We start from the raw sequence: 17,334 nt of genomic DNA, 5'->3' as shown, positions 1-17,334 counted from the left end.
CATCTCATCAGAGAACTGGGGAAATTTCTGGTTCAAAACACGGGTCAAAAATACATTTCAAACGAATAGTTTTCGAGTTGCCGATAATAAACGATAATTTAGAGTAATTTAGGTATTTTTTTTATGATTGTCGGTGAGGGTCAAATGTTTTCAAGGACCAAATGGGTTGGAAAACAAAATTATTAGAAAGGGTCGTTTCACCCTTGCGACCTTTGACCCTTCGCCCCGAACGTCATGAAAGATCTTTTGACCCTTACGATCATTTGGTCCTTAACCCCGAACGTCATTAAGGGTCGTTTGACCCTTACAATCATTTAACCCTTACCCCCGAATGTCATTAAGGGTCGTTTGACCCTTACGATCATTTGACCCTTAACCCCGAACGTCATTAAGAGTCATTTGAGCCTTATGATCATTTAACCCTTAGCCCCGAACGTCGTTGAGGGTGATTTGACCCTCAAGATCATCATTTAACGTTTACAGTTAAAGGTCAAATGGTCTTAAGGGTCGAACTGGTTGAAAAAGAATAATCAGAAAGGGTCACTTGACCCTTAACCCTCGTCTTCAAGAGTCGTTTGACCCTTATGACTATTCGACCCTCATCTCTAAACGTCTTTAAGGGTCGCTTGACCCTTGAGATCATTTGACCCTCGACTTAAAACTAGAGAGAACGCCAATTTGACATAGTTCAGGAAACCTTTTCTTTAGTTTCTAGTTGAGAATTAAATGGTTTAGAGGGTCAAACGACCCTTAAGAACGTTTGCAGTTGACGGTCAAATGGTCTTAAGGGGAAGTGGGAAAAAAATTATCAGAAAGGGTCACTTGACCCTTAACCCTCATCTTCAAGGGTTGTTTGACCCTTATGACTATTCGACTCTCGTCTGTTAAACGTCTTTAAGGACCGTTTGATCCTCCAGATCATTTGACCCTCACATAAAAATCAAGAAAAACGACTATTCAACACAATTTTGTAGATCTTTCCTCTAGTTTCTAGTTAAGATTCAAATCATTTTATGGGTTAGAGGACCTTTAATGATGTTTACAGGTGAGAGTTAAATGGTCTTGAGGTTCAAAGAACCCTCAAGACCGTTTAAGGTTAGGGATCGAATGACCTTAAGGGCCATATCGTCGTTGTAAAGCCAAAAAGGCGTAAATGGTGTTATAAACAGCTTTTATGTCCTCAACCCTTGACGTTTTCAAGGGTGGTTTGACCCTCGAGACCATCTGACTCTCGAAAAAAAGATTTATTAATTAAACTAAAGTAGTCGTTTCTTCTCATATTTCGTTTTATCTCGGTCACTCCTACAGAATTGTACTTGAAATATCTCGAGTCCAACCGGATTGGAATAGATTGTTAACCAGTGGTGTGAACTGAAAATGTTTCTCACTGTCCAATGGTGCAGACTAAATTCCACTATTTCAGAATATTTTCGAAAATATTCTGGAATATTCTTCGAAGAAAACAAGTTTTATCACCTTGTTCCACCTCATTAAACAATGTAACCACCGATGAAGAAAAGCCCCCGATACAGCCCTCCTTGGATGGTTGCATGCGAAGGAATAACACCTTATGTATATTCTAAAAATCGTATTACGTTTAAGAATACTCCATGATCAATGAGTTGACGAAAATCAACTCGTCATTTCATTCAAAATTATGCGTGCATTGTGAATCAAATTTATGCAATAGGATTTTCGTCCCAATCGTGTCATCATTCTAGGTATTAACGAAACCATGCGACACACCCGGATTATGAAATTACGTTCCAAATTGTGAATTGTATCCTTTAACATCAATTTTAACTGCAATTTGTACATAACATAAGCACGCAATGAGTGTATCTGTTTTTTGTAAGTTGTAAAAAGAGCCATTAATGTATCTTTTGTAAAATAAAGTAATAATTCTTGAAATTCTAATGATGTTTGATTGTTCACTCGATTGGGAGGCGTTATTTCTGGTTCATCAGGAGATTATTTTGTAATTCTCATTGATGCGATCAATGACTCCTCGAATCCTATCAGCTCTGTTGAACAGATGGATAAATTCACTACAGAGCCCGTCCGTAACTGTTCGGGTGCGACCGTTTTTTCTGCAGGAAAGAACTATTGTTGGACAAGGCTTCAATCAACGCCTTTCCCAGTGAGGTACAACCATTCAACATTTTCATAAATTTTCCAAGCCATGATTGACTCCGTTTTGATAATTACTTTTTGAGTGATCGTTGCGTGACGCGTATGGTTTTATACATGTCTTTAAATATTGTTTTAATGAGTTTTATTCAGCTCAGGAAAACGCTGATTCTTGCTAAAAACTGCAAGAGAAGCGACACGAAAGTTCAGTTTCCGATGGAAAACATTTGACTGTGTAGAGACATTGTCAATGACAATGCCAAGACAATGTTAGTGACGAAAACCGTGAGAACGCTTAACTTAGCATTTTGGGGGCTGAAGGGTCTCAGACCGCCTGCTTTGACAGAGTACGATTGGGAGCCGAACTGAGACGATTTTGCTGGAATTTCACTTTAATCTCAATCATACAAAGCTGCATCAATTATGATGACAAGAAATCAATCTCATCGTTTCTCTGAGAAGAATCATCCAATTTCTTCTTAGAAAATGTCATTTTTCGACGTTTTTTCACAAGTTTTATTGGAAAATCTAAAGAACCGCTGAGGCAATGTTCAAAATCTAATCAGTACTACGTTACATGAAAAAACAGCAATTGCGTGAAAAAAAATTGAATCGTATCGTTTGTTCGAGAGAAATCATAGCCAAAATTTTGGTCACAAATACACACACACACATTCACACAGACAGACTGGCCTCTAAAAAATGTAGGGTTTCTAGGGGTCATAAAACGTGAAGAAATCATGAAATTTTCACAATCGATTTTCGAGCTTATTACAATAACTTCCTTCCTTCGGGTCGAGAAGTTGAAAATTAGAAACTGAAATTTGAACGATCACAAAGCTTCCATGCGCAAGCAGAAACACAAAATGACTCAAAATTGTTTTCCTGTCCTTGACAAATTGAAATGATTCGTAAGAAAAATGACATAATTGAGGATAGCCAATGTCTGTATATTACTCAAGCTGTAAAAGATGACGGAGACACTATTTGCATTCACTCTTCATCAATTGAAAAGCTCCCAATGTCAACGATAACGATAATTCAAGGAAAACCGACGTGTGAGTAGAGGGACAGCGTCGATGGAGGCGCGAGGAATTCACGCATCAGTATCAATCAGCACTAGTAATTGCGGTGAATCAACAAGTTTCTGAGGCTTATCGGGTCAATAGGGAATTATGGCTTTGTCAAACATGCGGGTCGAGAGAAATAATACAAATTGTTGGAAATATTGTTCGACGATGAATTTTCGATTCCTCTGAATCATCGAGGAGAAAAAACATGCTATTTACACGGAGAAAATTATTTGGTGAATTTGAACAACTAGTTGTTGAATTTTACCAACTAGTTGCTAAATTTTACCAACTAATTGCTAAATTTCACCAACTACTTTCTTGAAATTCACCAACTAGTTGTCGAAATTCAACAACTACACTGTTAAAAAAATTTAACTGAATTTTCCAGAAAATGGGACTGAAGTCAATTTAACGGAAAAAAGTCTATAAAATTTCAAGTTTCTCTGAAAATTCAAGGAAATTTCTGATTTTTCAGTGGAAGAACCATGAAGATGCCGAAATTTCCATGAATTTTCAATGTAAACATGATAATTCAATAAGAAATTGCGCTGAAATTTCAAAAAAATTGAAAATTCAAGGACATTTTTGCTTGATCTTTCCTAATTTCCATGAATTTTCATGGAATAATTTAACTGAAATTTAAAATTTCCATGAATTTTCAACGAAAACCATGAATTTTCAATGGTAAATTTCCCTGAGATTTCAATGAAACCGTCACTTGTTTCATATTTCAAGACTAAAGCCTGGAAACTTCAGTGAAAATTTTTTAACAGTGTAGTTGGTGAATTTCACCAAGTCATTTTCTCTGTGTGTGTACTTCACGGATGTTTTTCTTCGCAAACTCTAAATATTGGGATTATCACTTCACAATTAATATATCGTTAGCTGTATAGAAGACTAACGTAAGTGCCAAAAAATGTCCTCATACCAGAAGTTTTGAATTTTTAATTCCAGTTCCCATATTTGTTTGTTGTTTCTCTTTTTTCTATTGAATGTTCGTATTTTGGCACTTACGTTACTTTTCTATACAGCTAACGATATTACCGGAGCCTGGTCACTATACCAAAGATTAACGCCAGCTGAAATCGGCAATATCATTCAAAAAATTGAACAAACAAGAATGTTTGTAATACCATTATCTTTTGTTATAATCTTATTCAATTTCTTTATGTGTATAAACTTCATAATAATAGTTTGTAGGAGGCAATGACTATCAGTGTATTGATAAATAAATGGCTAGACAATGACAATGCGTCTAACAGCAGAGGTAAAAATCGGAGGTTTGATATGCGATGTATCAGGATCATGCTACTCATGAAGACATGAGTCAACTTATGCCCCTGAACCATCACACACTAGGGAAAATACGGAATCAAGGCTCCGATTTCGAAACGATATCATCTCATCGACAAGATTTAATTAATAAAAAAAATCGTAAACAGAAAACTCAAAGTTTCTCGTGCCTTTCATTTCTGGTTCACAATTTTATTACTATCGACGATTTTTCCTCCCGTTGCAGAGTTTTCCCAAGATGAAGAGAGTGGGGTAAAACACGGCGTTCCCAATCGTCAATAACTCAAGAACAACGGAGTTAAATTCCCCGATTTTTTTTTAATCTCCAAGGCATTTGTTTAAATAAAAAAAATATTTGTTTAAGCTTCAAAATAAAACATGATTCATCAAAATTACACCGTTTACTAGAAGGTGTTGATGATCAAAGTCGGTCCGTCATATTTCACTTTCCCCTAAAACATAGAAAGTATGTCCCTCTCCATGTGTGGGTCCTAGACTGATTGGAGAAGCGCAGCACGTGCACGAAGACAGATGCTTCTCTCAATATGTGCGTAATTCATTCTTCGAGATGTGTGTGTGTATATCACTATAATTATGAGTGTATTATCGAGACGTTTGAAGTGTTCAGTCTCCTCCGGGACTCCGTGCCACCCAGCCAGCACGGATGAGTCATACAATCGTAGCCCGAATTTGACGGAATGTTTTCTCAATATCTGTGGTATGTATACACGAACGCATATATTCTATCGAGAATAGACTTATCAATTAGTATAAAAACCATGGGCTTGATGTGAAATCTCGTGGATGATGGTCGAGGCAACAATGATCCACGCAGAAACGTATCCGCGGAAATATTCAGGATGTGGCAAATAGAATTGGCGGGAAAATTCTGCCATTAGATTGGATACGCGGATGCGTCCCGCTGTCCACTAGGTTTCATTCACCATTTACGAAGGGTTATTCCACACGAAGGAGGAAACGGTTTGAGATCGCGGGATTTTTACCGGAGATTAATACGCCCGGAGCGCTTCAGCAGATTCATCCGCGTTTTCTCTGCGACGCGCGAGGAAAGATTCCTCTCTTCATCGTTGATCATTCAAAAAATCCTGGATTTTTTCGGTGTAATCGATTGTTTATTGAATCGTCAAATAATAGAGGGCGGAGAAAGGAATATTGCATTGAGCTGCGCAGAAAAAATTATGGAGATCATCGCGATACATTCGCCTGACCCTTCGTACTCTTTTGACCTTTAGGTTCAACTGACCCTTAGATTTGCGTGATCGTTCAGACTCAACTAACTCTTACACTTATCGGATCTTTACACTCAGTGACTTTTACATGAAGGGTCCGACCTAGACGCCTTAGACCTATATGAACTCTAATCCCTCTCATCTCCTCTCCCTGCTCCTTTCCTCTTAAGTTCCTGTATTACTCTATTGCCTATACTTTCTTTCTGTTTTTTCCTATTTTTATTCTTATTAGTTGCTTATATAAACCCGAAAAAAGTACAACTCGCCACAAGCAACTGTACAGCTCAGAAGCATACCGGGATATCTTGCGATCACTGAGCTTGAGCAGTAGCGAGTAAAACCAGAAAAAGGATGAGTGACCGAAAGGGAACACGGCAGAACTACAAGCAGGAATATCTCGAGAACCAATGGATCGATCCGTTTTTTTTTCTTTTTTCTCCATTTTTGTTTCACCGAGTTAATAATATTTATATTTTTGCCATTCTTCCACCGATTAATTTATGCAAGATTTAATCAATTAATCGATGTTAGAATGGAACTGGTAGTGTGAAGAGGGTAGGGGGAAGGAAGGAAGGAAAGAATGTACGGTGGATGAACGTTGGGGATACGTTTAGTTTCAACCTAATTTCAACGTACAATCTGGAAAAAATGGAAAAAAGAGACGGTATTTACGTCGAAAGTAGGTTGAATCGGTGCATTTGAGCCTGTACACTGGACAACATATTTTCAACGTCCTAAACCCACCAGTGGACCTTGAAACTACGTTGGGAGACCCGGTAAAATTTCGATTCGGGTTATCTTCAATAATTTACAGTTCGTACGCTCTTCACTTTTATCCTATTCATCTCTCATCTTGGAAAAAATGTACCATCAGCACCCCATAACAATTCCTGTACGATGAATATTCAAAAGTTGTAACTCATCACCATTTTCATTTCTCTTTTTTTTCTTTCTCTCTTTTTCTCACGTCTATCATAAACATTGAACCACATGTACACAACTCCTGATAGAGATAATTTGATATTGTACAAAAGAAGTTTTTTCTAGGCTGAAGGTCCTCGGGCAATGGCCATTTGTAAGAATGTGTGTTTCTTGCAATAAATAACGTTAAAAGTTGAAAAGTTATGGGTGAATTCTAATCCTGAAGGATCTACCCTCTGACGCCTAATTTAGAACGTCACAATTTTCACACTCATTTCGATAGAAATATTGGACTAATAATGTGTTCACCTTAGCTAGACAAGTGTGGGGTCACTGACCTTACGTAGAATGACAGACTACAAATAAGTCAAAAACATTTCTTTCTCTTTGATGTATTTGAAAGGGTCTCACGAGTTGCTGATTTCATGATTTCACGAGACTTTACCGATTGCAAGTGATTTCAATTGAAATCTCCTGAAATAGATGAAATCCCAGGATTTCACTGATTCCAATGGATTTCATACGATTTCAGTCCTGAGTGACACCGTGATTTCGAAAATGAATGACCCCTCGACCTCACTTCATTAAAAAAAAATTGCAATATTCTTCCCAGAGTCAACAATCTATTTTACGTCATTAGTTTCGGTGATAAGAAAGAAATGATTTCTATGAAATCTCATGTTTTCCATCTGAATCTAGTAGTACTGAATAGTAATAAGAGGTCACTAATCCCGTCTCCCAAAATTATGAAATAATAATTGTTCCTGTTAGGTGTAGTTGTGACACCTCCACCTCACTTCATTAGAAAAATTGCCATATTCTTCCCAGAGTGGACGATCTATTTTGCGTCATTAATTTCGGTGATAAAGAAATGATTTCTATGAAATCTCATGTTTTCCATCTGTGTCTATAAGTACTGAATAGTAATGAGAGGTCACAAACCCCGTCTCCCAAAATTATCAAACAAAAATAATTGTTCTCGGTAGGTGTAGTTGTGAATACATAATCATTCGTTATCTCTATTCCTCGCGTCAATAATTAGTTACACGTGCTAATACAATGTTTTACAGGGCGATGGTTACGTGATAGTGGAGGATTAATTAATAAATCATCACCGAAGCAGTAGTGATTCCATTTCCGTGAAGGAGAGGGTATAGTCGTAAACGAGAAGCATCACTTGCTGATAATTGTGATCGAACTGATGTTCATTCTGCACTGTGTTATAAGCAATTGATGGGAATGTCTGCGGACAAAAATTCTAGTCATGCGAATCCTCGGGAAACTGCTAATTTCTTTGGAGTCGTATTCTGGACGTGAGTTTTCGATAATCCATCATTATCCTTAATCCAGTGTCTCGTAGTGTTATTAATAGTGTTTTTAAATGCACTTTGGATCAAGGTGGACTATCAAATTCTTCAAATTGGGATACAGTAAAATCTTGGCCAGAGAGGACCTGTACGATCCGCTGAATGATGACCAGTCGAACTCACTGGGAGATCGGATAGACAAGTAAATTCTATCGATAATATTAGTAGCGAAATGATGAAACACAACAAGTCTAAGGGGGGATTCATAATCACCTACTGGTGTACCGAGAGAAAATCTTGGTGGATCCGGGAAGGACTTGGAAAATTGAAGCCAATCGGGAATTCCTACAGACGAGACTGGAAGATTATTTAAATAAGTTATTTGAGATCAGTTCCGTCGATGGTCAGTAACCAATCATTCTTGTCTGAAGAATTCTTCAATCTCCAATGTCTACCTCATCCATCAAGAGAAAGTCTCCGGCAATAATTTTCATTGTTTCAAATCTTGCTGTTCTGTCATTACGACAGCTTCTCCCTGAGACTTGTCTTTTTAAGACTGAATAGATTGTGATTCTCATGAAACAAAAATTCCGAAAAACAGACATTGGAAAGGAGAATGTGAGAGGGCAGCAAAGCATCGTCGATCTCCGAGTCTCACAAGGGTATTATTCAAATGTTTCTGGTGGGAGTTAGTCTGGCTCGGAGCACTGCAAATTATAAATGAGTTCCTTCTACGGTAAATCATCCTAAAGAATCGTCACAGTTGTTCGATAATTCCGATCAAATATTTAATGTCATTTGTCTCTGCACAACAGATTAGGAACACCAATGCTGATTGGCCAACTGCTGCGTTATTTCCGGGAAGATAAAGGCATCAGTTACAATGAAACATTGATGTATGCAGGTGGAGTCTGCTTAGCCACGGCAATATTTGCAATTGCTGCGAATCACTGGCTGTATCAAGTCTATCACATTGGTGGGAGGATTCGCATTGCTGTTTGCTCACTGGTTTACCGGAAGGCACTGCGTCTGAATGTCACGAGCTTGAGTGAGACAACACCAGGAAAGATAGTTAATCTGCTCGCTAATGATGTCAATCGATTTGATCTCATACTCGTGTTCATTCACTATTTGTGGTCAGCTCCATTGGCTGCGATTATTGTTGGATATTTCTTGTGGACTGAAGCTGGTTATAGCGGATTGATCGGCATCACGGTGATATCTATCATCGTACCAATTCAATGTAAATTATATGATCATTTGAATTGAAGGTGCCAAGTGGAAATCGAAATACTGTCGAAATGGGGAGGTGATATGTCATACCTGATCTCTCGGATCAAAAATGGAACACCTGTTTTGATCCAACATGAACCTAAATTTCGTCATGTAAACTTGTTGATAAGTGAATCCATGTCGAATGAAAACAGTTTCCATTTCTGATCTCATTCACCCTTTTTGGTATCCCATCCTGATCGAAACTGATAAAGCAACATCAGAATGATATTTACACTGATCAGTCCAGACCAGAAATCAAACGCTTGTTTGGATCCAAGCCTGATCAAAATGCTAGGATTTGGTCTGGATTGGTTCCGAGCAGCGTTGGACATCTGTCGATGACCGCAGTTTTTTAAATGACATCGTAAAAAACGCGTAATTTACGTAATAAATGTAATAAATGTAAAAAACCAGCCGACATTACTTTTTATCATAAACCGTGAAGCTTCGCGAAGATTATACCTCACAAGGGTGATAAATCACGAGGGTCATACCGTGTAAGGGATGAATTTTACAAGGGTCAATCTCATTATTTATTGATCTCTATTGAATTCGTGGCGTCATCATCTTGTGTCTTGACATTAACTTGTGTCATTCAACATTCTTAAATGATAAAACTAATTCAATTGTCTTTGGTAGCTTCTTTGAACTGTTCAGAACAAAATAGTTCTTTTCAGGTCCAACTGGGCTTTTCCCGGGTTACAGATAATAAAGCGGAAAATCCAATAAAGTTCAATTGATAATGAGATTGACGTTCTCACATGGGCGATGACTTCTGACATTGGTCTTTTACAACGTTTGACCCTCATGAAATTTACTCGTTACGAGGTATGAGGTCATGTTTTTGTTTCTTAAAATGCCGCGAATCGTGGATTTTAATCATTCGAGTCAGGAAATGGTTTTATCGCCGTGTGGCATACAATATTTTATGTCTTTGGGCCCAAAAACCGCGATTCAATCGAGGAAATCGATGTTAGAATCGCGGTTTTACAGTCCTAGGGATATAAAATGATATTTTATGCCTCAAGTACCGAGAACCGCGTTCTAACCGAACAAAGTGAAATTAAAATTCGCAATTTATCTGTCCTCGGGCCACAATATACTATTTTTTATATATCCAATACACCGGTAAAAAACGGTGTAATTTACCAACGTAATTTACACGCCCAACCCTGGTTCCGAGAAAAATGTTCCGCCGGAAAATCGTTCCCGAAAAATTGTTCCCCAAAGAAACTCCGAAAACTAGCCGCAAAATAAAATGAAGAACGTTATTCACCACAATAAGAAACGAAAAAACACCAAATTATAAGGTCATGTACATATTTTTTAAAAAACGAAAATCAGCAAATAAATAGTGAAGTGGTTAATCAGTTTAAGTCGCCTTAGCTCCCAGTTGAGTTTTTGGTGAATAACTCGGAAATTGAAAAAGATAGCGTAATTTTTGTAAGATCTTTTTCGATAGTCTTCACTTTTCTTTACAAAAAAAAATTTTCGGAAAATTTTGCTAACTCCTTTAGAATTTGAGATATTCATCGAGAACTGGCGCTAGAACGGAATTGGCTTAAACCGTTTGACCACTTCACTACTGAAATACATGTTACAACAAATCAAACAATATGAAATCCCAAATTCGAGAACAAGTCCGCGTGAAAAATGTAAATCAATATTGATTCAACATGATAAAATGTTGACAATACCATGCTACAATCGTGATGACAATGTCAGCAATGAGGCACCACTCTCAGCCTGTGTAGTGATAACTACTAGACGCCGGGTGGATCGAAACTTACCATCTAGATGTATCAAATAGAAATAACATAGAAATTGGCGCAAAGAAAAAAGTCGTGACGGACAATTTTCCGGAGAACAATTCTCTGGGGAACAATTTCCCGGAGAAGGATTTTCCGGGAAACAAGTATCCGGGTACCTTTTGGATCTAATATTAGTTCAACTGATCAGAACAGGATCAAAATTAGCACAGCCTCATTAGGTCCAGATAGATTTCACTTAATTTGGCCGTATCGTAATGCATACCATCTTGTCAAAAAATCCAAATCGGTATTGGATCTACACCAAATCATGATCAGGCGATACCTCAACTAAATTTCCACTCGGTACAATATTTCATTCAAGTCAAAGCCCGTTTAATTGTTCATAAATTGGTAATTGTAATTGTCGTCCATCCTTTTTCAGCCTACACGGGCAAGCTATCAGCAAAATACCGTCTCCAAACAACAGTGAAGACAGACGAGCGTGTTCGTGTAATGAACNCGGAATTGGCTTGAACCGTTTGACCACTTCACTACTGAAATACATGTTACAACAAATCAAACAATATGAAATCCCAAATTCGAGAACAAGTCCGCGTGAAAAATGTAAATCAATATTGATTCAACATGATAAAATGTTGACAATACCATGCTACAATCGTGATGACAATGTCAGCAATGAGGCACCACTCTCAGCCTGTGTAGTGATAACTACTAGACGCCGGGTGGATCGAAACTTACCATCTAGATGTATCAAATAGAAATAACATAGAAATTGGCGCAAAGAAAAAAGTCGTGACGGACAATTTTCCGGAGAACAATTCTCTGGGGAACAATTTCCCGGAGAAGGATTTTCCGGGAAACAAGTATCCGGGTACCTTTTGGATCTAATATTGGTTCAACTGATCAGAACAGGATCAAAATTAGCACAGCCTCATTAGGTCCAGATAGATTTCACTTAATTTGGCCGTATCGTAATGCATACCATCTTGTCAAAAAATCCAAATCGGTATTGGATCTACACCAAATCATGATCAGGCGATACCTCAACTAAATTTCCACTCGGTACAATATTTCATTCAAGTCAAAGCCCGTTTAATTGTTCATAAATTGGTAATTGTAATTGTCGTCCATCCTTTTTCAGCCTACACGGGCAAGCTATCAGCAAAATACCGTCTCCAAACAACAGTGAAGACAGACGAGCGTGTTCGTGTAATGAACGAAATAATCTCTGGTGTTCAAGTAATAAAGATGTATGCCTGGGAGAAGCCGTTCTGCCAAAAGATAGCACTCATTCGAAAATTGGAACTTAGTATAATTCGCAAGAACTCGTGGATCCACGGAGCTTTCATGACACTCTATCTTTTCGTACCTCGCACAGCGCTGTATTGCACGCTAGTTGGAATGATCTTATTTGGTCAGCAATTGTCAACCGAAAAGGTATTCGTCTTCTTCGCTTACTACTCGGTTCTCGCTGAAGTAATGGGTTTCATGTTCTCACGAGGTATATCGGAGATTGCTCAGTGTATCGTAACAGTGAAACGACTTGAGAGTTTATTGATGACGAAGGAATTTCGGACTGATATGGATTGGACGGCGATGAAGATGATCACATCAAAGCGCATATCGAAGTTAGGTGTTGGGAAGGCTGACAGGGAGATGTCTCCGGAGAGACCAGTCCGCAGTGATCCGAATGAAGGACATAGAAAGTACGTACCTGATACCAAAAAAAGTACCTCTATAAGACTAGTCAATTTGACGGCCAAATGGGATGACAAGTCGATCGAAAATACTTTACAAGACGTTAACTCTGAAATCGAACGGGGAAAAGTTTACATAGTGATTGGTGCTGTTGGTTCCGGGAAAAGCTCCCTGATATCAGCGATCCTCGGTGAAATGTCAATCACTGAAGGTCATGTAGATATCAACGGGAGCATCAGTTACGCGAGTCAAGAAGCCTGGATATTCGGCTCAACTGTCCGCCAGAATATCCTGTTTGGGCAGCCATATGACCCTCACAGATACGAAGAAGTCGTGAAAGTGTGTGCCTTGCCGAGTGATTTTGAACAGTTTCCCCTGGGGGACCAAACAATCCTAGGAGAGCGAGGGAATTCACTGTCGGGAGGGCAAAAGGCTAGAATCAACCTGGCAAGATCGGTCTATCGAAAATCGGATATCTATATTTTCGACGATCCCTTGAGCGCCGTTGACACACAAGTCGGCAAGTACCTGTTCGAAGAGTGCGTCGAGAAATACTTGGAAGGCACAACGCGGATTCTAGTGACCCATCAGCTGCAATATATCAACGGATCCAATGAAATTCTGCTGGTGGAACACGGAAAGCTAGAGAAATTTCGAAATTACGATGAATTATTATCGGCGCGTTCGGAATACTCCAAGCTCCTGGCATGCAACTCCACAGCTGATCCTGATAGCAACAATCCTGAAATCGCGGATAGGAAGGCATCGCTGCATGTAGAAACCGCGGCAAGTCAGATTCCACAAGTACCTGTTGACGCTGCTGCAGCGGAGGAGGACGATAACGGTATGGAGATAGCAAATTCCTTGGAGAAGACGTCGCGAGGCACCGTGGCTGGCTCCATCTTCATCAATTATCTAAAAAGCGGAAATAATTGGCTGCTGATCGTGGCAGTTGCACTCTTTCTCGTTGTAACACAAGTCGCGGTCACTTCCTACGATATGTTCTTCCCAAAACTGGTGAGTGCTGAGGAGAAACGATTCAACGACTACCTGAGATCAAGAAATAGCAATGCTTCACTGGCCACAATTGCTGATGAATACGATATCGAACCTGCCTACACAGGGATTTTCACGTACACTGGAATCACATTGTCGATTTTTGTCTTCGGCATGACACAATCGGTGCTCTTCTACATGGTGTGTATGAAGTCGAGTCAGTGTTTGCACGACAACGCCTTCAGCGCTCTGATAAGAACCGGCATGCAGTTCTTCAGTATGAACCCAAGTGGCAGAATTCTCAACAGATTCTCAAAAGATATCGATGCGATCGACGATCTCCTACCGAAGACTCTGCAAGATGCTGCTATCGCCATGACTATCACTTGCGGTGTTATTGTGATCACCTGCACCATAAATCCGATCTTTCTTGTTTCATTCGCTCTCATCACGTACGCGCTTTATTGGATAGCTAGGATCTACGTGAAGATCAGCAAGAATCTTAAGAGGCTGGAAGCTGTGATGAAGGCGCCTGTATTCACTCACCTTAACTTAACCATGAATGGTTTGATGACAATCAGAGCTTTCGGTGGTCAGGAACTCTTGATGGTTGAATTCGACCGATTCCAGGACGGACATAGCTCCGCCTGGTTCATGTTCACAGCGACTAGTGCTGCTTTCGGTTTCTCACTTGACGTATTCTGCTGGGTCCTGACGATTATTGTGACGTTTGGCTTGTTGCTAGCCAGTGGATACAGCGGACCAGAGGTGGGGTTGGCCATCACCTCGATCACTTCAATAACGAGTCTACTACAATGGGGAGTTCGCCAATATGCAGAAGTGCTTAATCAGATGATGTCTGTTGAGAGAGTTCTGGAATATTCGTCATTAGTGCCGGAAGACACTTCTGATCATGTCGATCCTGCGAAGGGGGAAAAGATAAAGAGAGAGGAGAGCAAGAATCAGAAATCAAAACCGACGAAGCCTGCTAATTGGCCGACGGAAGGAGCTATTACGTTCAAACATGTATTTATGAGATACAGTGATGATGAGCCTGCTGTATTGAACGATGTGGATTTCATGATAAAACCACGGGAGAAGATAGGAATCGTTGGACGTACCGGAGCGGGAAAGTCTTCTATGATATCGGCCCTGTTTCGATTGACGAAGATTGAGGGAATCATAGAGATTGATGGAGTTGATACAGCGAGTATCAGCTTAGAGGACTTGAGACGACATATTGCTATTATTCCTCAAGAGCCCGTGCTGTTCTCAGGCACTTTGAGGAAGAATCTCGATCCTTTCAATGAGTTTAGTGATCATGCCCTTTGGACAGCGCTAGAACAAGTCGAGTTGAAGGACGCGGTGGTCAGAGAAGCGAATGGGCTTGATGGCAAAGTTGTAGATAAGGGCGGGAATTTTAGTGTTGGGCAGAGGCAACTGGTTTGTCTTGCGAGGGCTATCTTAAGGAACAATAAGATACTTGTGTTGGATGAAGCTACTGCCAATGTCGATCCTCATACGGACATGCTGATCCAAAAAACTATTAGATCGAAGTTCATGACGTGTACAGTACTAACTATTGCGCATAGGTTAAATACAATTATGGATAGTGATAAAATTATTGTTATGGATAATGGTCGAATTGTTGAATTTGATCATCCTTATGTGTTACTCAAGAATCGACATGGGAAGTTCTCTTCTTTTGTGAAGAAAACGGGGCATGCGATGAGTGATAACTTGGTAAAAATAGCGAAGCAGTCGTTTGAAGGAATGGATGCAAGATATTCGTAATTGTGATCAGTTTTATTGATAATAAGATAGGTCTTCAATTGTAAATTATTTAATCTTGTTTAGTTTGTTAGGATTAAATACAGATACATGGAGTTATTTCCATGTCAGTCATTATTAAGATAGTTATGAATATGATCGAAATTCTTTTAATATCGGTTTTTTTTAATCCATCGAACTTATGGTTGTTAATTTAAGTGTTTAAATTGCGTTAGTAGTCAAAATATTGGCGATAAAAGGAAAAATTTATTTTAAAAGAAATTCGGAAATTGAAAAAGTTAATGGATGAATTAAATTTTAATTGATGGCAGCGGTAAAAAGAACGCCTGAACCGCATGCACTTCTCCACCGATCAGGGTTAGGATTCCAACCCGTACCTTCCCCATGACGCTTACTGGCATTCAAATCACGCGCCTGCGCGTGAAGGCGTAATTCGCCTGAAACTCATAATTTTCCGAATCATTTGTTCAAATAAGTTTCTTCTGAAATCTGATAAAAATCTGAAACTTATATGTGTTCTCAAGAAAGATTTGATCTATCACTCACTAGTTTTTTCTCAATAGTTCATTATTTTTTTGGGTGTCATGGAAATTTCCCTAATTGAGAGGAGGGTAACTTCGGAGGTTATAACTGAAGGGGTTACATGAACATCCATATTTCATCATTTTTTTTCTCGCGACTGAGATCTGAAAAAAATGTGCAAAAATTCTCAATGATGCAGCATACTCAGACATTTCTCCCATGAATTCCCTCATTTTTTTTCATTATTTTGACTTTTCACACAAAGCACCTTGACTATTTGAAAACTGGGGCCACCCAGTTTAGGTAAAAATCAGTTATACACTGATTTTGGCGCCACATGATGGCGGTCGGTAATTCATACGTCAGCGGTCGGTCATGTAGATACCAAGTATAGACAGCTATGATGAAATGGCTGTAACCATTATTTACATCCTTATATCATTCCACTTTATAACAGTATTATTAATTAGATTCACATTTTATGTTACGATAAATATTCATACATTATCATTTTTTATAATTTTTCACCCCCAAATACTCTAATTATGGCTTTTTCAGCGATAAAAATTAGCCACATAACAGCCACGTAACAACCACGTAATTACGTGGCTACACCGTGGTTCTTCAATCACCAGGGTGGGATAGATCTTCGATGTGTTCAGAAGAAAGGATTGAATTCTGGGATAATATTAGTTCATAACAGAAACGCATAAGACTAGAGATGTGAAATTACCGGTAATTTTATTTTCGGTAAAATTTCAGTAAAATTACCGTAATTTTACGGTATTGTTACGTAATGGACAAATAAACTTTTAGTTTGATGCAAAATTACCGTAACACTTTTTTCCGGTAAAATTACCGTAATTTACCGTAATTTACATCTATATAGATGCTTTTGAATTTATTCTGTACATAAAAAATATGTTATGCTTTCTAGAAATTATCAATATTCCCAAAAATGAAGTAATATGTAATATGCTTCAGATTTTGCAATGGACTCATTATTTGGGAACACAAATCAATATTTGGTTAAACACTTCCTATTTATTCAACTTTTCTCAAGTACAATGTATCTTCACAAGAATACAAACAATAGTAATAATTTTAGAGTTTTTTTAATCAAACTTTTTAATCAGACTTCTTTCTTTCTTCAATAATAATGATAATAACTCTATATGTTTTAGTTAAATATCCTCTGTTCTTTGATAACATTATTTATAATATTATTCTTCTTGACTGACTAAAATGCCCGCCAAAACAGAGGAAAGAAGGCGTATACACGCACACACACATAAACGTATCTCTA

At 38.6% G+C, this 17,334-nt stretch overlaps 1 protein-coding gene across 1 annotated transcript; it reads left to right on the top strand.

Annotated features, from left to right (window-relative positions):
* The first annotated feature begins 5,130 nt into the window (after window positions 1–5,130).
* LOC107041476 (multidrug resistance-associated protein 4) lies at window positions 5,131–15,627 on the top strand. The gene is made up of 6 exons (XM_015262059.1): window positions 5,131–5,214; window positions 7,738–7,980; window positions 8,066–8,176; window positions 8,576–8,710; window positions 8,790–9,217; window positions 12,163–15,627. Exons 2-6 carry the CDS (start codon window positions 7,901–7,903, stop codon window positions 15,507–15,509), a joined length of 4,101 nt encoding a protein of 1,366 aa, XP_015117545.1. The 5' UTR covers window positions 5,131–5,214; window positions 7,738–7,900; the 3' UTR covers window positions 15,510–15,627.
* The last annotated feature ends 1,707 nt before the right edge of the window (window positions 15,628–17,334 follow it).

Source organism: Diachasma alloeum, unplaced genomic scaffold (assembly GCF_001412515.2).
Source record: "Diachasma alloeum isolate Michigan unplaced genomic scaffold, Dall2.0 Dall_scaffold_00366, whole genome shotgun sequence".
Classification (NCBI taxonomy): domain Eukaryota; kingdom Metazoa; phylum Arthropoda; class Insecta; order Hymenoptera; family Braconidae; genus Diachasma; species Diachasma alloeum.
Note: the sequence above shows the minus strand (reverse complement) of the source record. Positions and strands in the feature narration are given on the sequence as shown.